The sequence below is a fragment of the Callorhinus ursinus genome, unplaced genomic scaffold, assembly GCF_003265705.2.
Source record: "Callorhinus ursinus isolate GAN/ISIS: 27379988/994484 unplaced genomic scaffold, GSC_fseal_2.0 scaffold36, whole genome shotgun sequence".
Lineage (NCBI taxonomy): Eukaryota > Metazoa > Chordata > Mammalia > Carnivora > Otariidae > Callorhinus > Callorhinus ursinus.
The window spans coordinates 718,357-740,331 of NW_027397098.1; the positions used below are offsets into that span (position 1 = coordinate 718,357).

At 42.8% G+C, this 21,975-nt stretch overlaps 1 protein-coding gene across 5 annotated transcripts in view; it reads left to right on the forward strand.

Moving 5' to 3' along the window:
- RSU1 (Ras suppressor protein 1) overlaps positions 1 to 21,975 on the forward strand; it is a 249,998-nt gene that overhangs the window by 40,967 nt on the left and 187,056 nt on the right. For all 5 annotated transcript variants that reach the window (XM_025853430.2, XM_025853428.2, XM_025853432.2 and 2 more), the window contains 4 exons: positions 12,284 to 12,404; positions 19,139 to 19,257; positions 20,907 to 20,989; positions 21,263 to 21,377. In XM_025853430.2, coding sequence (XP_025709215.1) covers positions 12,284 to 12,404; positions 19,139 to 19,257; positions 20,907 to 20,989; positions 21,263 to 21,377 — 438 coding nt within the window. The remainder of the gene's footprint in view (positions 1 to 12,283; positions 12,405 to 19,138; positions 19,258 to 20,906; positions 20,990 to 21,262; positions 21,378 to 21,975) is intronic.

Sequence of the window (21,975 nt, forward strand, 5' to 3'; positions counted from 1 at the left end):
TGAGCCACCCAGGCGCCCCTGTAACCAGATTTTAATTAAAAAATAACCATGTAAATCTCAGGGAAATGTGCATTTTGTGCAGACTTATATAGATTCTTCTACTAAATACCACTGTGAAGGGAAGGATGCTCAACCTTATGAAATGAATTACACTCTGAGTCGGTGCAAAAACAGTTTCTGGGCATAATTTTTTAATGTGAAGCTTTTCTTAATTTTAGAAAACAATTTTTACAGCCAAACCCACATACAGATATTGCTAGCACCTTGAATATGACAGTCGTGTTTTTCATTTTGTGGCCCATGCATTTTGAAGATTAAGCATTCATCATTTTGTGTAAAAAATATGAAGGATATTGTTTCGCTTTTTGTGAATATTGCGCAGCCAGCTCTGTGTAAACCTTTCATAAGTGTGGGTCTCTGGATGTAACTGTTCAGTTTTATACTTTGAACTTTGAACTGTCATATAAAACCTTTTTTTGAGGTTTTAGGAGTTTTGCCTGCAGTTTGAGGCCTTAATGTGACCGTATCTTGGCATTTAGTGCATCGGAAATGGCTAGTCAGGCAGTAAACCTAAGTTTTATGGTGAAACGTGTTTTTTTTTTTTTAACGGACTATTTACCATTAGTTATAGCTTATGTATGAATTCGAAATTACAGTAAACAAGAAATGCTAGGATTTTCTTTATTAGTGATTTCAATAGTTCTAAATATATAGAAGTCAATATAATGTTTTAAAATTTTATGTAGATGTATATATATTGATAGGATATTTACCAAAAATGTTACTATAAATGAATTAAGGAGCATGTTGCACATGAAAACATGACGTTCTCAAAATATGCAGATCCAATTATAATGAAGAAAATTAAGCAGTTTTTTAAAAAGCATAATAAATTAAACCGCTTTCTACAGAGCTCATAGATTGTTGAGATGAATGAGAAAAATCAACTGTTCCAACTCATGAGAATGACCTTCACCGGGGTTCAACACCTTTCTGTTCTAAAGTGTCTGCTTTTTCTTTCGTAGATTATTTGTCATGCCTTATGCAAAAGTTCCCGTGCATGGCTTGTATGAAATTAAACTGAGGGGAAATATGCAAAATAAATGGTCTCTGTGTCATGAATTTATCTTGTGACAATGTCAAAACAACTTGCTGTTTGCATTTTAAAAGAGTGTAAATGTATTTATAATACAGAGGCTTTGATCAATAGCTTATTTTTTTAATTAGTGCACATTTATCAGTTTGTTACTATGCCACCATTTGAAAGATTGGATGTGAAAAACTATATACATAGTATGTTTGAGTGTGGCAGCTATTAACTAGTATCTATCCGATGATACCAGTGGTTAGGTTACCATAAAACAGTTTACCCACAGTTGGGAGTTTGTTGGTATTTTGGTTTTAATAAGTAAACCTGCTAGATCATCATGTGGAACAATCTGTTGGCCCCACAGTCCAGAACCAGCAGTAGTCCAAGGCCAGTGGGTGAAGTTGGAGAAGCTGTCTCTTGATGGTATTGTGTCCTTAGCTCAGAGACTCTGGCCCACTGATCCAGCACTACCAACCAAAATGTACTTGTTCTAGAACCTCTCTTCTTGGAGTCTTGCTCTGTGCTAAGAGGAAGCTAGCTAAACTGTAGTGTATTAATTCTTCCACAGTATTTTTTATTTATTTCTTATTATTATTACTATTTTTATTGGGGGGGCAGAGGGAGAGGGAGAGAGAGAATCTTAAGCAGACCTCACGCCCAGTGTGGAGCCTGATGCAGGGCTCCATCCCATGACCCTGAGATCATGACCTGAGCTGAAATGAAGAGTCGGAGGCTTAACTGACTATGCCATCCAGGCGCCCCCATGTTATATTTTTAAATGGAATGACTTTAGTTGTGAGAATTTCAGAATGCTGGCAGGCTGTGGAGAAAATAACGTGGGGGCAGTTTTAACCTGTCCCTTTCCAAATCATAACCAGCCCCTCTCGGGAAGCTGATCTTGAAAAGTGTTTGTTTTACTATGTACAATATAATTCTCAAACAGAATTGACTTAATAGCAAAAATGTGTATATAATTCGTCTGTTGACTGTTACGCCTAAATAACACGTGTGGTGTGCATGTGTATGTGTGTGTAGGTACGTGGGTGTTGTGGAGGAGGGCAGGAGAGGATATTCTTAAGAGGTGCAGTTCCTTGATACATTCTTTTGGAGAAGTTCTTAACATTTCATAACCCATCGACCTTTTTTAATGGGGTGAAACTGTGTCAGTGATCCCTAGAAGAAGGCACTTAGGTTTTGTGGATCCCAGAAAAACCATCCATGAATTCTTCAGGGGTGCATAGAACTCAGATTTAGAAACCCTGGAGTTGGGGAAAGATAGCTGTGTATTTGCGGTCTGGATAAACTGGTGCTTTCTTAAGAGATGTTCGCGGGAAATTTGTACAAAACTCTAAAAGGATGACTCGATGCAATGTAAAATTCACCCTTAATAGCTTTTTAAAAATGTTCGAAAGCTCCACCTACTTTGGCTGCTGAAATTTACATTTCGTTAAACAAGAATGTGTAACCGTGAGCAGAATGCGTATGTATTGTTAGCCTTCAGTATAAAACTGCCCATTGTTTTACCAGCAAAAATGGATTTATTTGGGAATAGCAGAGAATTGCAGCTCGGGACGAGCAAGCTGTGGCAAAACCACAGGCACGTCCGGAGAACAAAGGAGCGGGGGAGCTCCTCCGTGGAGGAGGGGGGGAAGTTGGGGAGGCTGTTACAAACAAAAAGCCCATTGGAGTAAACTGGGAGCTGGAAGTACGGTGGCTTTTCATTGGCTAAGTTGCGACTGTCTCTGATTGGCTGGGCTTTTGCCAGGGCGAGGAGGTAAGCCTTTCTTCCTCCTGCAGGGATAGTAAAGTACCTGTGGGCGGGGTCCATCTTTTGCTCTTGGGTCCCCAGTTGCCTACCAGTGGTCGAGCGTGAGGGCTCCCCCTGCTGGCCTCCCAAATCCGTTTGAGTGAGGTTTCCCTTTTTTAATTTTCACCGTATATACATATTTCATTTTCCACAAAACCTAGGAGACTGTCTTGTTCCCATTTCAGTTTTTCTTCTGTTTGCCAGTCGGCCTAATAGGACAAAACACTCTGCGATTGACCTACTACTAGTTAACAAACTCACCTACCTCCTTTTCAGATGTTTTCAGTCTGAACCCTCTTGTCTCATTTTTTTTGCTGTTCCTTTAGCCTTTTTTTCTCCTGTCCATATTTACTCTTCTCTGATCACCTGATTCTTATCTGCAGCCCCTGCCCCTCTCCAAATCTTGCTCATCCTTCACAAAGTTGGGATGAGTTCTCTTTTCCCACAAAGCCTGCCTGTCCACCACCTGCACTATGTGGAGAATAAAAGTAAGGCCGTCCAGAGTTTATGAGACTGAAGGGCCAACCTTATGGTATATGATGACTTGAGCATGAAAGGAAGGGCATTTATTGACTCCCTTCTCTATATCTGGTAGAAGCAACAGTCCTGAAGTGGTCAAGTAACTAGAGCTGGAAGGTGGGGGGCTTTTCTTGGCATCCAAGCTTCTGTGCTCACCATCGCCCAGCTGCCTTGCCAAGGATGTATGTGTGCACTTTACATATCCCGCCCGCATAAACCTAGGAGCTCGGTGGAGGAGGCATGCCCGTGGCTCTTGACATGTTCAGATAGAAAAGCAGGGAGAATTCCAAAGGTTAAAAGGCAAAATTGTTAACATAGAGGGGGCATTCACAAAGCCCCGTGTGGATCCTGGGGATTTTTCTGGCCCTGGGCATTTACCCTTGCTCCTTTTCTTCCTCAGGTAATTACCTCCATCCTCAGCATTAAAATGCAAGATGAGGAAAGAAGAGAAGTAACCCAGTGTGGCCTCTTGCGGAGGTCATTCTTAATTGTAGAAGAAGATGTGAACTATTAGCAAAGCATGGTGTGTGTGTGTGTGTGTGTGTGTGTGTGTGTGTGTGTGTGTGTGTGAATTTGACTTGTCTGCTGTCTCCTTCATGTTCATAATCAAGGATTGAGTGTATGTGTGTATAATACATTCTGATGATATTTAAGAGCCTGGATAGCTCTAGGATGTGAGCTTGCTTTCTGCAATGATTGAAGTGGGCTTTGGTTTTGGTTTTGATGTTCTCCTCTTCCTTCTTACTATGTCTCGAAACTTCTTAGGCATTTTTTCCAGAGAAGCCTCTGCCCTTTTTCTTGCCCTTCACTAGATGTCACTTCCTCCCTGACCACCGAATGCCACTGCTTTTCGTCTTAATGCTGCTTCTCTGACCCAGCTCCCTGGTTAAGGCTGGTTATTGACATACTGCCGGGCTGCCCATGTAACACCTCAGCAATGGAGTATGGTTTCAAAGGTATGTTCCTGAAAGAATTCAGGGTTCAAGATTGTGTGGACCATTCCTCGGTTCTCTCTGGGCTATTAATAAAAGATTCAGAAATCAAGTAAATTCTGCATCCTCAGAGGGGCAGAAATCCATACTTGTCAGCTTTTTAGGAGATTTGGCCCGTTTGGCCTTGCGTACACGTTTTTTATAGCCCGGGGACATATATTTTTGCATGTTTGACTTTGTACTGTAAAATCTGCCTTAATGCTTGCTTGTAACTTTTTTTCCTGATTTTTGTCGAATTGATTATTCTCATTGTTGCTGAAAGAGTAGAGCCTTTTTTTTTTTTTTTTTTTTTTGCTTTGCTTCTTTTCAATGAGTTAAGTCAGGATATTTTTGGTTAGTAAAATTACTTAAGCTGCAGAATCTTAAGGAGGCCCATAATGAGATACAACAAGTATGTACCTCTAGGTGTGGGTGCTCAGTAAATACTGCTGTTTAACTGAATGTAGCATTACTATTGTCATTTATAAAGCTAATAATGATTTTCGGGGATGTTGGCCTTTATTGGGTAGATGTTTAGATATTTTGGTATTTAATTTTTACCTTGAGGAACATATAGATCCTTTTAAATGAGAATCTGCTTTACTGTTTCATAAACTTTATGTTTTTAAATAACCCGTAACTACTGTAATTCACTGTTTTAATAGCTGCTTTGGGGGAAAATCCCATAAAATCTGTAAAGCCTAGTTATCATTAGTATACTTTTGAACTTCACATTCTTGTGCTAAGATATAATTAGTTCATTACCCACTTTGCGTTTTGGGCCAGAAAACAAAAGTCATTAATCACTATAAATACAAATGACCTTTTTTGCATATAAAATTCTGAGCGTAATTATTTGTATGCATGACTAAAGAGATTGTTCTTTATAGGTAATCACTGAACCGGCATTCAAGGCTATGATTCCTAATCTGCTGAAAGAATTGGCATCTATATAATGAGTCTAGACATCACCTCTGTGGGAGGAAGAGACTAATGTCTCCAGCTAGTATAATTGGGTATTAAAGGGGCTGTCCTTTTACTCTGACCAGGAATGCCACAAATTCATATTTCCCACAGTTTCTGTTGTTTTGGCTTCTTCCCACCGTGCCTCACTCAGGGCCTAGGGGGACAGTTGTTAACCAGTATTGTATTCATCCAATATTGAGGCAAAGAAATGTTTGCTGTCACCACTATTTGGCTGTATTCTCGTGGTTTTCCTCCTTTTTCTAATAACTTTGTTGTAGCACTGTGTCTGAGGGATCTAATGACTGGCCTCGTTGAGTGATCTTCTACCTTCCCTTATCCTTTTCTGTTCAAGAAATCTTAGAAAGCAGCAGAAGCATACAGAAATCTGACCGAACATTTTCCTTTGTTATGGCAACCAAGTCTCTTGTTTTCAATCTAAATATGCCAGGTTTGGGGAGGCAGTGCTATCTGATTTTTTTTTTTTTTTTTTTTTGCTTTACCTTATCCCATAGGGTGGTGTCTTCACGTGTTGTGGGGCCCTTGGGTCAGTAGCACTGCAAAAGGGCACGAGATTGTAGCATGTTACCCATTGCTGGGCAGGGAACGTGCCCACTGCTGGGCCATGTGCTAGTCTTCGCCCTAATGGGCAGTGGTTCCTATTAGACACCCGCTCTGAGTCTCCCTCTTTGTACACTTGAGGCAGTTTGCCGTCCCTCCCTGGTTTCCCATGATGGAGGGCAATGGCTGAACCATGAATTCAGTTTTTCAAAGAGGCATGCAGGCAGCATCCCCTTGGCCTTCGTGCCATAGCCTAGGGCCTCCCCTTTGCAGGAATCTCCAGATTAAAAAAAACCAAAAAAACAGTCTGGGAGCTTCTGCAAAAACAGTTAGGCACAGTGTAGTTCTGACTACTCAGAAGTTTGGTGGAGATGGTGGGTAGGGTTCACGACCCCGGATTTCATGCCCGTGCTTATGAGGAAAACGTACGTGTGTTCTGAGCAGCTTCTGGCTTCCTGGCAGCCGTGGGTGGTAACGTGGTGCGTGGTCTCTTACTGCCCTTTTGTAGCTGAAGAGGACCCGCTGTCAGTGCTAACCATATGGCTCCAAAGACCAATGTGTGACCCACCGGCCTTTCTGTAGGCTGCACACTGCCAAGCGCCAGTCCTTATGTTTTGCACAGTGCCCGCTGCTCCCAGAGCCTGTCACTCTTCGTGATTTTGTTTCTTTGCCTCAGGCGCCATATGATGGTTTTGCTCGAGAAGCCCCTAGATCGACTGCACCCCAGCTGGTCTTTCTGTGCTGTCGCGGCTACCCAGCATTCTCCATTTACTTCTCGGTGTTTCGATGGCCAGGAGCTTAGCAAGGGGCACCTCTTCAATGGGACCACACTTGGTCATGATTAAGTTGCTGCTAAGTGACTCAGTTCGATGAACTGGGGAATTAGGACTTTTTCTCCTTGAACCTCATTCATACTACTCTGCACTGATTTCACCGTAAAGATCTGTGTGGGTGTAACAGAACCAAACAAGAGTTTGTCCATCCAGTGTACTGCCAACCAGTAAAAGCTGACAGTGAGCTTTTGCTGTGCAGGAAGATAAGCTATTTGTTCGTCTGGTGCCATCCAAGAGAATGGGGGGCTAATGCCCCAAAGTCCCGAACTCCCCGGTAGCTTACAAGTGGGGATTTTTAAGGGCAAGATTTGAGGCAGGGGTCTTCTGAGAAGGTGGATGCTGTAGATTGGAGGCCCATGAGGTCATGTTAACAGATATGCTTAGTCACTCCTGATGCTGCTTCATCTGGTCCCGTGGAGGGCTGTTCCATCTCGAAATTGGAATCTGAAAAATCTCTTTCTTCACGTTAGAGATTTCATTAGCATTTGGTGCTTATGAGTTGAGGCTGCTTATGTGCTGGTTAGCTGCCTGTATGAGCTCAAACTAACAATGTCGGCTTGAATGATAAGAATTCCTACCTCTTGGGCCTGGGTCTGTGTGTCTCTGGCCGGCCCAGCCATGCCCGGGGATGGTGTGCCCTGTAGTGTTTGTTTGTTCATCTGTGCTGATGAGCCAGCTGCGTGAGGAAGCAGACGCTGACTGCAAATGTTTGGATTGCAGCCCGCAGGTTGGGTGGATCAGCCATTTAGAGTTCCTTTTTTTTTTTTTTTTTTTTTGCCACTTTTCATCAACCCCAAGTCTCAACTTACTGAGGTGACAGAGAAGTCTTAATTTGGATAATCTTTTTCAGCATTATTGTGTGGGGGTAAGGGACATATATACTGGATTAATGATTTTGATGTCACCAATAAATTAAGTTTTCTGCATCAAAGTGGTCTGTGGACCAGCAGCATCAGCATCCCCTGGGAACTTGGAAATGCGGAAGCTCGGGCCCCATCCCAAACCTACTGAATCGGAAACTCTGAGGTATGTTCCACTCCCCTCCCAACCTGTGTTTTAACAAGCCCTGCAGTAATTCTGATGTACTCGAAAGTTTGTGACCCCCCTGCCCTAGAGCAGCACTATCTAGAACTTTCTTCAGTGAAGGGAATGTTCTCTGTCTGTGCTGTCCAATATGGTAGCTACTAACCGCTTGAAATGTGGCTTGTGTGACCGAGAAACTGAATTATTAATTTTACTTAATTTCAACTAATCTAGATTTAAGTTTACTTCCTTTTTCTTTTTTTTCTGTCTTAACTGTTTCATCTAGTTCCCTCACCCCCCATTCTCTGCCTCTGGTAATCATAAATCATAAATCTGATCTCTTTTCCCATGAGTTTTTGTGTGTATGTGTGTGTCTGTATGTTTTAAGCTTCCACGTATAAATAAAATTATACAGTTTTGTCTTTTCCTGTCTGACTTATTTCACTTAGCATGACTCTAAGATCCATCCATGTTGTTGCAAATAGGGTTTCCTTTTTATGGCCGAGTAGTATTCCACTGTAGCTACATAAACCACATTTTCCTTGCCCATCCATCTGTTGGTAGACACTTAAAACTGCTTCTGTGTCTCGTCTGTTGTGAGTAATGCTGCAGTGAACATGGGTGCAGATATTTCTTGGAGACAGTGATTTCATTTCATTCCCCGAAGTGGAATTGCTAGGTTATATCGTAGTTCTAGTTTTAATTTTTTTGAGGAACCTCCATGCAATTTTCCCTGGTGATTGCACGTTGGACAGCCCAGCTCCAGAGCATACCCTGCTGCTTATTATTGTGTGCGTAAACTAACAGTTTTTTTAAAAATAAGTTACTGGTTGTGGAATTGTGAGTTTTATATCTCAGAACAAAATGCTCCTAAAGTGAAGGTCCAGTTGCTATAACAATCGTTTATTGAGATTTTTCTGTTGGGGGAGGCCGGTGACTGTTGCTGGTTACTGGGTCAGCTGTTTCTTACAGTCAGAACGCTCTGGTCTACCGAGTGTGTTCAGCGAGTGTGTGCTGAGGCTTCCTGCCGGAGGGCGCTGCTGTCCAAGGGTTGTTAATGTAGGAAATTAGCCAAGTCCGCTTTTGGCCCAGACTCATGAGCCCGCCCAGGGACTTGGGCTGCTTGTTGTGAGGCTGTCCCCAAACTGCAAGGGCTGACTGCTAAGTCTGGCTGTGACACGCTTCTCCCACGAAACTGGAATAACGTTCAGGCTCTCAATTTAGGAGGCCTTGAATGGAAAGAGTGTCCTGCGGGGCGTGTCAGTCTGAATTGTTGTAACTGCCAGAAGATAATGTGAGACCAGTCTCTGGCCATAGCTCCTGGGGGGGCAGGACCCCATCTCTGTCACCTCTGCTCTGGACCGAGAGGGTTCCCAGCGGTCATCTGATCCTGTGACAAAAGCAGAATGAGGCATTTGGGAGCCAGGGGACACCTGAGAGTGATCGGGGACCTTTCTCACCTGTAGCAACCGGAGTTTCAAAATTAAAGCCGTCGTTTTTGACAGAAAATGATACTAAATTCTCTGTCATAAGCAAAGTTCTACATGACTGAGCTTCCTAATTGAGGGCTCCATTTGTTGCATTTTTAAATCCATATCATTGATTTTCATCATCCAGCTCTTTTGAGAATCGTAGAATGGTAAAGCCAGGTGGGAGCGGACTTTGAAAGGGTCCTGGTGCAGCCCAGACTCTTGTGTCCACACATTGTGCTGTCCCCCTGTCTCCCTTGAGCGCTCAGCTGCTGGTGGTGTGTCGACTGTGTGGATGTATACCACTGGGGTCACAGTCACAAACAGGACAGATTGATGGAAAGGAATGTTGCCAAGGCGTAATAAGGAATATCTGGAGGCTGACTGTGCATTTAACGTTTTAAAATACTTCACGCAAATGCGTCATGTGGAGATCTTTGAAAAATTTTGTCGGAGTATTCTGCCTGGGGACGTACTGCTCCCGTTTTTGTCCGTAACAGCTGAGTTAGTTCGTGTCACGTTTGTGTATAATTTCATTATTACATAGCTCATCTGGCTAACTGGTTATTTTTTTTTTTTTATGGACAGTTTTATTAGAATTTGTTTTCCAAACACTAGACCTGTTTCCATTTACTGACTCTGATACTCCTTTTTTTGTAACTTACTTTGTTTAAATAGCTTGCCTTTCTTACTTTATCCCAGAAGTATTGAAATGCTAGGTGTTAAAAGTGGGGCTCAGTACACATCACCAGCGTTCTCTGAATACTGGTTGAAAGAGTGAATGCTATCCCATCCATTCAGGTCTGAATAGTAATTTCTTCTGTTTTTTATTATGGCCAGGTAGGGGGAATTCCGTAGTTGAGAGAGAATATGAGCTGTGTAATATTTTCCCCCTGTTGCTTGAATGGAGTCTTAAACACAAAATTCACATGCACACGAAAGGCTGGGAGAGGTTTAGTAAATTGAATGTAGGATTATTGTTTGTGTCCACAAGACAAAGCCCTACATCACATTTAGCATAATTTGTGGTCTTAAATTGGACTGATTTAGCAAGGAGAGTGAAATAATCTCTCATCCTGTCCAAAAGGCGATACCTCCAGACCAGCATTTAATTGCATTGGCAAAGTAACTTTGGGGAGGTGGCCGTAATTCTGGCTGCATTATTCTTGGTTTGTGGCTAAATTGAGATCATCACTTTCTCCTGGTTGCACTTTCTTTATTGCTCTTCACAGTAATCGGATAAATGCTGTGAGAGACGCTTAGGGGGAGCTGGCGGGTGAGACGGGGGCGGGGGTGAGCGCGAGGCCCCCGGAGCAGGCTGGTAGTCACCGAAGAGCTGTGCCTCACACAACTTCACGTTCTAGGGAGAGAACAGGTAAGCTGACAGCACCCAGGGACTCAGCAGGCATGAGGAATTTCTTTGTGATCACTTACTCAGAGTGAATACTGTTCATTCACCAGAGAGCGTGCTACTGACTACACACCTCGAGAGTGCGCTTTTGAGGCCAGATTGTACAGGTAGGGCTCATACGCGTCCGGGTTGGCGTCCAAGAGGACAGTTTCTGGAAGTGATTTCTGGCTGCCTGAGTTTTCCCATTAAAACCTCTCCTTTTATCTCCAGCCCCAACCAGCCACTTCAGTAACTAATCCACGCCTTGCTCATTTTCCATCAGGACCACTGCCACCTCCCAAGTGTCTGAATCCAGGCTGACTCACATTCTCCACAGTCCCTTCCTCTGGTGAAGGCATTTCTCTTGCCTTTTTACCAGGCCACCTTCCCTCTAAAAGAAGTCAGGTCACCGATGCCTTGGACATTTTATGAGCCGAAATCGAGGACTCAGAACTGTAATGAACAGTGTGCCTGTCCTCTTTACTTTTGTTCTGCTGGGACTTACACACTGGAGTCCTTGCAGGGGGTACCTCCTGAAATGGTTTCAGTGTCTGTTTGGAATTTGACGCATACGTGTGTAGTAGCTCTAAGCAAAGGTGCTCCCGGTTTTTCCCAGTCTTCTGGAGTACCCTTCTGTCCGCCCCTCCCGGAGGGTGCCGTTGGGACGGGAAGTAAATGTACTGACATAAGACATGACACTTTCTTGTGCTGGACCCAAGGCCCATGTCCGTGGTGTCAGGAGCCTGGATAGTCTTGGTGTGAGAGTTTACATGAACTGTGGACAAGTTGACGGCCAGTGACAAATGTTTGTAGAAGACTGACTCAGCGACTGGGACGGATAAGGTATCATCTGTGGGGAGTCTTTCCGCTACCAATGGAGAGTTAATACTTTTGAGGTAAAGATGCCTTTGGCTTTTACTTTGGTATTTGCAAGTATATATTCCAGGGAAGGAAGACTCTTAGGCCCTCACTGGTTTATTATAACCTTTAATCTGTCGGCTGGTATTCATATCATGCTACTGAGTTGGTTTTTCATATTTCTGTGTAATAACAGTTCATTGATCTGTTGCTAATCTGATGTAAACTGTGTGTGTGTGTGTGTGTGTGTGTATCGATCAAGGTGTAAAGGCCAGAAGCCAAAATCATAAACGAGATAGGTTGAATATTTCATCATTTAAGGTTGAACTTCCAGTGTGATTTAGTGCAGTGTTAAGAGAACAGCTCTTCAGATATCCGACTCTTGAAACAGCTTGACGAATCTGTCATCACCCAGGAAGGATCTGGAGTTTGCAATCTTTCTTCTGGTGGAGGTGAAAAAAAAGAAAAACAAAAAAACCCAAAGGAAGCAAACAGTTGTACTTAGGAGACATTGTATGACAATTATAAAGCGTTTGTGCTTGGGAATACTCACTTTTATGGGCTGTTGATGGCACTCTCAAATTCTCTTTTGCCCTTTGAGGGAACATTTCCATTTCTACTCTACTGAGTTACTAACCTAAGAAAAACCTACAAAAAAAAAATAAGACGGATATTTGAATCAGATGGTCATACTCGAGTTTCATCTCTCTTTCCTGAGAAAGAAAAACAAAATGTGTTGCTGGCATTCCTTGCGAGGAGCGGGGCTCCGTATTCACACTCAGCAATTTTGTTTCCGTAGCGGTCCCACCAAACATAGCAGAACTGAAGAATTTGGAAGTGCTCAACTTTTTTAATAACCAGATTGAGGAGCTGCCCACACAGATCAGCAGCCTTCAAAAGCTCAAACACCTGAACTTGGGGTGAGTATGGGTGGAAGAGGAAGGAAGGGGGGTGCAGGCTGTGGGGCAAGTGGGAGCGCGTATGCAATCACCCAGGGGGAACTGACCAGTTTTTTCCTGTGTTGTAGGTTTTTAACAAAAGTTTTATTGTTTTAATACCTCTTTTCAATGGCCTGCATTAGTGCATATCTATTTGAGTAGTCATTGAAAAGCTAATTGTTTGTACCATAAGGGAGTTTTTTTTTTTTTTATCGTATTTTGTTTCCAACTAAATTTTATTTCAGTTAACGTGGACCAGGAAGGGACTTATTTGCATAGCATTAACTGTTCAGAGCAGTTGTAATCTGGTTGATCATTCTCTCTGCGTTTAGTAGAAATTGCTTACAAAAGCGCCTTCCTTCTATGGAGGGCGGGAGGATACATTTCCGAACACTGCCTCATTGATTCTTACAATTCTTTTATATAGCCCAGAGGTTATAATCCTCTGTCTTTCTTTATGCAAAGGTGAAGAGAGGAGGTTTGATTCAGCTGAGGTGGCAGAACCAGGCAGCAGTGAATGATAATAATACCATCTATTGCTTTACAGTTTTCAAAGTCCTCATGCCGGTGTTTGACCCTCTGAATGATTATGAGGGAGGGAGGGCAGGCGGTACTGCTTTCATTTTGTGTAGAGGAAGTCAAGCCCTTTCTGAGAGCTTCAGTTGACTTGTTCCTGGTGCCTCTGAGCTTCGTGACAGAGCTAGGCGGAGAACCCCGTTATCCAGGGTCCACGCCCCTCCATCAAACACCACAGATGCCCCCAGAACTTGGGCTCCCGAATTCCAGCTTCACTGTTGTAGCTGTTAGATGAAGCTACCCATTCATGCTTCATCTGCCGTGTGAAGCAATATATTCATTAAATTATAACCATTAAATGCTCTAGTTTAGTTAGTGATTTACATGGAATGGTGATAGAAGCTGGCCAGGTATTTATCAATTTAATAGGAAGCAATCACCAAAAAAAACACCTTATTCATGGAATGATTTTTAGTCGAGCTCATTCTTTCCACGGGGAGTGTGATTAGACACTCATTTTATGTTCCCTCTGGTTTAGATAATCTTGGAAAATCCATAAGCATTCTTTTTCCTGATGTCTGAGGGGAAGTAGCGCTTAAAGGGGGGGGGGGGGCGTCACTAAATCAGATGGCTTTTTTCCCCCCTACAAATACAGAGATTGTACACCCATCTGGCAAAGCAGAAAAGAAAGGATCCTTTGTTTATATCTTTGTTTTGAAAATTATTAAGTCCTATGTTTAATTTGTATGTAAGCCAGAAGCTAAAACTAGATGTATTTACTGGACGCATAAAACTAGATACATTCTTGGGATCCCTGGGTGGCTCAGTTGCTTAAGCTTCTGCCTTCGGCTCAGGTCGTGATCCCAGGGTCCTGGGATCGAGTCCCGCATCGGGCTCCCTGCTCAGCGGGGAGTCTGCTTGTCCCTCTTTCTCTGCCCCTCTCCCCCCTGCTCATGCTCACTCTCTTCTCTCTCTCTCAAATAAAATCTTAAAAAAATTTTGATACATTCTTACTGTTAATTTGTTGATTCATGTATTTAACCAGTTCTTCACATAAAAGGCGCTAGGAGCAGTACCTGGCGGGTAGTAAGCACCATGGAAATGTTAGCTATTATCACCACCACCATCCTCATCATCATCGTTTTATTTATTATTTCGTTTATTTCATGACTGTGATCTGTGTCAGGAACCTTGCTCGTGTTGGGGCTCAGTGGTCAAAATCACAGTCCCTGGCCTTAAGTATGGGGCAGAGCCGGCTGTTGGGGAGCAGTGGGAGTCTCCGTGGGGCCACTGACACGCCCGAGGTGGTGGAGACAGGGACGAGGGTGTCAGTCCATAGCAGAAGCTGTCGGAAGGATTCCTGCAGGGGGCAGTATTTGAGCTGAAACTTGATGCAGGGAAACGAATTTCTCAGACTCAGAAGCAGAGGGAAGGCGCCTCAGCCTGGGAGAAGGACGGGACCAAAAGCTCAGGGTACTGCACGTTCCAGGAGCTGCAGGTCGTTGAGTGTTGCTGAGTGTAAAGTGTGAGGCAGGGAGCGGTAAGGTGAGGGAGGAGGCCGGACGAAGAAGCATGAATGCCTGCTGTTTATTTACTGAGTACTTCCTGAGCTCCCAGCGGAGGGTCAAGCACTGTCCTGGGGAGTAGCTGTCCAGCCTTTATGGCACGTACATCACAGGTGGGGAAACAGACGGTAAACACAGGTCTCTAACTGCAGGGAGGCAAAGGCTAATGAAGGGCCCTGTGTGCCAAGGAAAGGAGCTCTGATTTTGTCCTGCTGACCATGGAGGAGTTTTTACAGCCGACTAGCAGCTATGAGAAAAGGTTTGGATGTGAAAGGTCATGTGGAGGGGGGCGTTGGGTAAGTAGCCTTAGAGGTCAGGAGACCCGTAAGCATGTGGGAGATTAGCATTCCAGGAGAAATGGGCAGTGACAGTGAAGGCGGGGGAGGGGTTTTAGGTGACAAATAGGAGATAAAACCGACAAGACAGTAGCTGATGGGATGGGGTGATCCCTGGGGGTCTGTCGTGGGCAGCTGAAATGGAAATAAAGATGGGGACGGTTGTGGAAAGAACATCATGAGCTCAGGTGTTTTTTGGTTGGGTTGGAGATACCTTAGGACAGAGTTACAAAGGTTTTTTTTATTTTGTTTTGTTTTTTTAATCAAACGCATCTTAGTTCCCTCTGTTGTTTTCAGAGCTGTTTGCATTTTTGGGCTCTTGGTATTCTATTGATTGTGTAAAGCTTTCTGTAATTACATAGCTGTATAGATGGGGTTGTTAAAGTTTGAACAAAAATTCTTCGTTCTCTGGGAGAGAAATTGACGTGAGTTGCAGTAAAGGATATTTCTGTCCTCAAGTGGCATAAAGAATTATACCTACATAGCCCTGTTTAAGGCAAGTCATAAATAGAGGACTCCTTAGAGTAAGCAGCTCAAATAAAAATATACACACCAAAAAACTCAACGCCAAAAAAGCAAATAATCCAATTAAAAAATGGGCAGAAGACATGAACAGACATTTCTCCGAGGAAGACATCCAGAATAGCCAACAGACACATGAAAAGATGCTCAGCATCACTCATCATCAGGGAAATGCAAATCAAAACCACAATGAGATATCACCTCACACCTGTCAGAATGGCTAAAATCAACAACACAAGAAACAACAGCTGTTGGTGAGGTGGTGGAGAAAAAGGAACCCTCATCACTGTTGGTGGGAAGGCAAGCTGGTGCAGCCTCTGTGGAAGGCAGTATGGAAGGTCCTCAAAAAATTAAAAATAGACCTACCCTATGATCCAGCAATTGCACTACTGGGTATTTACCCAAAGAAAACTAAAACACTAATTTGAAAAGATTTATGCACCCCTATGTTTATTACGTCATTATTTACCATAGCCAAAATATGAAAGTAACCCAAGTGTCCTTCAGTGGATAAATGAATGAAGAATGAGGGGTGTATATACACACATTAGAATATTGTTCAACCATAAAAAAATGAAATCTTGGCCATTTGCAATGGCATGGATGGACCTAGAGAGTATAATGCTAAGTGAAATAAGTCAGAGAAAGACAAATACCATATGATTTCACTCATTTGTGGAACTTAAGAAACAAATGAACAAAGACAGAGACCAACCAAAAAAACAGACTCTTAACTGTAGAGAACAAACCAATGGTTACCAGAGGGGAGCAGAATGGGGGGTGAAACAGGTGAAGGGGATTAAGGAATGCATTTGTGGTGATGAGCATCGGGTGATGTATGTGTAAGTGTTGGGTCCCTAAATTGCACACGTGAAACTAATATAACACTGAACGTTCACTCTACTGGAATTAAAATAAAAATTATGTATATACACACAGGAGACCCTACAGCAGAGCCCTTAGGCCACACATAAGCAGATTTCGTTCAGCATGCTCAACCAGAAGTTGCTTTTAAAATTTTATATAGTATTTGCTGTTTATTCTGATAATGGCAAGGCCTGAGAGGATTTTTAGGCCATGTGAATAAGTCAAGTTGTATTATGTTTTTAATTCTTTAAACGTGGTTCATTTTACAGAGTTAATTTCCACAAAATATAAAGCCACATTGGCTACTTGTCGGTAATTCTTTCTGGGATAATCTGACTGCAGAGGCACCATCCCCAACTCCTCTGGAATAATTTTTGACCCAGTGAGATGCTGGAGCTCATCTTGTGAAACTTAGAAGTTTTCACCAAGCGTGTTGTTGAGTGTTCACAAATTTGGATTTTTTTTTTTTTTTTTTTTTTGGGCTGAGTGTGTGAGCAGGTCACTGTGGATATACGAAAAATTGTTACCTTCAGCTAAAGAAGGTTTTATTGAAGCAAGAAGAACGCGAGAGGACCTCTGGAGGTCGGGACATTCTAGAAAGGGAAGCATTAAGTAAGGGCCTTCCTAGCTTGTGAAAAAGAGAAAGAAAAAAGAGGCTGACCAGCCTTCAACTACCTGGTTTTACAAATTTCTACATCACATGCAGGCACTTTGCCATTTCCAAAACACACTGGGAAAAATGTCCAGGGGCCATCAAAAGAATTTATACCATTATGGTGCGAAGGAGCCGTAAGCAACTTTGAGAACACTGAAGTGATGTGAGGGTCCGCTGGTAGGACACAAACAGGAAAACCACACTGGATAACTCAGGCTGCCCGCAGTGGTCTTCTCCCAGGGTGAGCTTACCTGTTTGAGGCACAGTGTTTCTCAAAGAATGACTTGGTGAAAAATACCTGGTTCCAGCTCTCGTTTCTTGGGAATGATTTGCGAGCCACAGATCTTTCTACGGGCTTCAGAGTTTTCAGCTCTCATCCTCCTGCCCATCCTGCTAGGAAGGTATGGCTGTCCTCATTTTACAGTTGAAGAAACTGGGTCTCGGCGAAGCTGACTCACTTCTCCAAGGCCATCCAGCTAGTAACGCTAGAGCCAGACTGCTCATCTCACCTCGCTCTGTTCTGCCCCTGCCTCTGCTCTAAGCTCTCCCGGGAGCCTGGAGCGCGCACAAATGGGGGAATGGCAGGCAGAGGGAGAAGCAGGCTCCCCGCTGAGCAGGGAGCCCGATGCGGGGCTCGATCCCGGGACCTTGGGATCATGACCTGAGCTGAAGGCAGACACTCAACTGACCGAGTCACCCAGGTGCCCTGTATGGAGGTCATTTTATTAAGTGTAAAGTTAACCAATGACTTTTCTACCCAAGAGGTAGAAATCGCTTTTCTCTTGGTTTCCTCTTGTGTTGTCAGCTCTTTCTTGTTTGGCCTGGCTGGTGGGTGGTTGGCAGGTGTGGACGGGATTGTATCTAGTGTGAGAAGGCTCGAGGCCTAGAATTATTTTAGCATCACAGTCTCTCCGACCTTTCAGTATCTCAGCTTATTAGATTAAAAAAAAAAAAATGGTTAAAAAAAAATGGTGAGCGCTGTGAATTGTTTCAGACTGATGAATCACAAACCTGTACCCCGAAACAAATAATACATTATATGTTAATTTTAAAAAACCCTCAATCATTCCCTGTGCCGAAATAAAATGCAAAGTTTAAAAAAAATTTTTTTAGGGGCTCCTGGGTGGCTCAGTCGTTAAGCGTCTGCCTTCGGCTCAGGTCATGATCTCAGGGTCCTGGGATCGAGCCCCGCATCGGGCTCCCTGCTCCGCGGGGAGCCAGCTTTCCCTCTCCCACTCCCCCTGCTTGTGTTCCTGCTCTCGCTGTGTCTCTCTCTGTCAAATAAATAAATAAAATCTTTAAAAAATTTCTTTTTAAATCCTCTTTTAAATATGTTCAAAGGGAACCACATTAAGAAAAATAAGAGTCTTGGGCGCCTGGGTGGCTCAGTCAGTTAAGCGTCTGCCTTCGGCTCAGGTCATGATCTCAGGGTCCTGGGATCGAGCCCCGCATCGGGCTCCCTGCTCAGCAGGGAGCCTGCTTCTCCCTCTCCCTCTGCCTGCCCCTCCCACTGTGTATGCTCTCTCTCCCTCTCCCTGTCATATAAATAAAATCTTTAAAAAAAAAATAAGGGTCTTGAAGAAAATAAGAAAATAGATTTCATTGGAGATACACATAATATTTTGATTTTCGGTTATGATGAAATACATGTGACATAAAATTTGCTGTCTTAACCATTGTTAAGTGTACGATTCTATAGCAATAAGTATATTCACATCGTTGTGCAGCCAATCTCTAGAAGTTTCTCGTCATGCAAAATGGACTCTGTATCCATTAAACAACAACTCCCTGTTTCCATCCCCCTCAGCCCCTGGCTCATTTTGAACGTTAGTAGTTGCAGAACAAAAAAAGTGGTTCTTTTTTCCCTCCCATTGGGACGAATAAATGAAATAAAGCCAACAGTCTAAAAACTACAAACTTACTCTGTCTTTTGAGGAATTATTATTGCTACATACATGAGGAAGTTCTTCTCTAGAAGGACAGATACTTTGTGATGATTTGAAATTTTTCTGTAACACAGTAAGCATCACCATTGCAGAAAATGAGACATTTTCAAATATTCCATGACCATGGAGATTCTCTGACTACAATTACTGTGTTGGTTAAAAGAACATAAAGTGATGGCAGAATTATGGCCTCTTCTGAGCTTTCAGTCTCACATACGGCTCGTAGGCCTGTGACACAGAGGTGATGTGAGTATTGTCTGAATGTATGTTTTGTGTGTGACGACTTGGATTTTTTTCCCCCCAACCACAGCATGAATAGACTAAACACTTTGCCTCGAGGATTTGGCTCCCTCCCAGCTCTTGAGGTCCTTGATTTGACTTACAACAACTTGAATGAAAATTCTCTTCCCGGAAACTTCTTCTACCTTAGTAAGAAACTTTTAATTCTATAAATCTCCTTAAAATGGTACTTTGCGTTCTGAAAGTGAAATTTATTTGCCAGGGCCCGAACTCCAAGAGAAATTATTGGACGTATGTATTTTTTTCTTCACACATTTCTTTTGAATATTCCTTCATAGCTCAGCAGTCTGTATATTTGATTTATAGTTACCTGACACCATTGTGCTCAAGTGGACTTAGTAATGTCATATTAACTTCCGGATGGAGATTATGTACCTAAATGAGATCAAGTCTCACATTTAGCTAAAGAACTTGACTTTTCTTTTTTAAAGAGCATGCCAAAAAAAAAATGATAATGTATGTGTCCTCCCGTGTTGCTGTTAACCATTTGTAAGCTATGTCCCCAAAGATATTCCAACCAATTATTTATAAAAATACCCTTAATAAACCACTAACAGAATTTTTTGACGCTTCCAAGCAGGATTCTTGTTTTAAGTCTTTTGAAAAGTAATCTCATTGATGTAGTCTATTTTGTCTGTAGTATGCAATCAAACATGAAGAAATTGTTTGTCACAGATAAACACACCTTATCTTTTCACCTGTGTTCTATGCAAACAAATTTCTTGCTGCAGTTACTCATAAAAAATGAGGAAAAACTGATTTTTTTCTGAGAACTCACAAAATATTTAGGAAAGATTTGCTTTCCTTAAATGAGTGTTCTGCTTCTCCAAATAGTGACAACACGTATGGCATCCAGCGATTCTGAATTTTCTGAGCTCGTCTCCAAAATTTCATTTATAACCTTATGCATATTCTCATTCCCAGACTTTGTCAAGCACATGAAGCCAATTCTAAAATATTTTCTTGGGCCATGAAGGAAATTTTGTTGTGTATATTGACATAGAGTTCTGTCGAATTTTAAAACATTAGAATGTAATTGAATACCTGTAAGCAAACAAAACAGACAAATCTGATTATACGTCTCCTTTTTGGTTAGGGATCAAAAAGATGCCTTAGAATGTTCTTCCATAGTTTGGGGGTCATGTTATCACTGTGTAATATTGTGAACAAGTTTCTGATCACCGATATTCTGCCTAAATTAGGGTTTCTCTAGTTTTAAGCTCCATGTCATTATGTCAGCTCCTTTGTTTTCATTTGTTTTTGTTGTTAAGGCTAGAGAAATAATAATAATTAGTCTGATTACGGAAACAATGAACTGTGATTATGGTCTTCCTCACCAGAAAGCCTTTTAGTTGTTTATTTTTAACAGAGTCACATTTCAATGATAGAGCTCTTTTGTCCTCAGCGTTGATACAAGTGAGACTGGTTTTCTTGGTTACCCTTTGGATGCAGAGCATAAATGTGTATTGGAAATAACAGAAGACAAATAGCTATCTTTTTTGAAAGCATCTTGCAACCCTGTGCCAAAAACTGCTGGTGTCCAGAGTTGTTAATTGTGTCAGTCCTCTTGGATATAGATGTTTTCCTGAACACACCAGCCCCACAATAAGCCAGTAAATCTAAGTTTGACCTGCTTCTTATTATTGTGGGCCCTAGGTGTGTCATAGGCTTTTCACCGAGCCGGGGTTATTAATCAAAGCTGACTCCCTTGTATTGATCAGACCTCAAATGGTTGGATTCCGTGCCACCCTGTTTATATATTGCTGTTTAATTTGCAGCCACCCTGCGTGCACTCTATCTAAGTGACAACGATTTTGAAATCCTGCCGCCAGATATTGGGAAGCTCACAAAGTTGCAGATAGTAAGTAATTTATCTAAATTCTTAGAAAATCAATTCACTTCTGCAGCCCTTGTAGGGGTGGAATCAAGTCAATTTGAGCAGGAGTACGGTTTGTTTTGCAGGAATCAACCACTCCTCCTGCTACTGTTTCTGGTTCATCTGCAGGCGCTTGTAAATAAATTGAGGGGATTGAGCCTTTAGAGGAGAGAGGGCACGGGAAAGGACGAGAGTTGCTGTTGAGCGCCTCTTTACGTGAACACTGTTTTTGACAACTCCTTGTTTTCTTATATTTAGCTCAGCCTTAGGGATAACGACCTGATCTCGCTGCCTAAAGAAATCGGGGAGCTCACTCAGCTTAAGGAACTCCACATTCAGGGGAATCGCCTGACCGTTCTGCCCCCAGAACTAGGTAAGGTTGCTGATGAATGATCTTAGTTCAGGGTTTAATTAATAACAGTGATCCAAGTGCGGCAATTCTGAACAACCCTCGCTCTTCCTGGCAGGCACCCTCCACCGAGGTGCCCTTTCTGATCCTTTCTAGTAGCATTTGTCCTTGCCCAGGGGTCAGCTGTTACAGGTTGACCTGTCCTGCTGCTTTGTTAGGCAGCCACACGGCACCCAGGGCCCGAGAAACTGCTGAGGGGCGATCAGCCCGCTCAGCCCCTGCACGGTGTCGGGGTGGGGGGTGGGGGTGGGGGGCAGAGCCCAAGATTAGTAGTAACGGGCTTGCCTGGGGCTCCTCCTTTGCTAGAAATTAGATTAGAAAATTTTAAAAATTTTCTAATCAAACCATCACTCTTCCTTTTTTTAATCTCTTAATTTTTAATTTCAGTCCCTTGAAAACTTGTAGCACCTAAAATATTTGTTACAGCTGCGTGAAAATACCTTTGCTAGTCATGCATCTGGTTCTCCTCTGATCCATCTCCAGTGGGAATTGTTAAATATGTTCCAGCTGGGAACCCTTTGGTCCTGCTCCTGGGGCAGATGACTCTTAACACTCTGCCTGC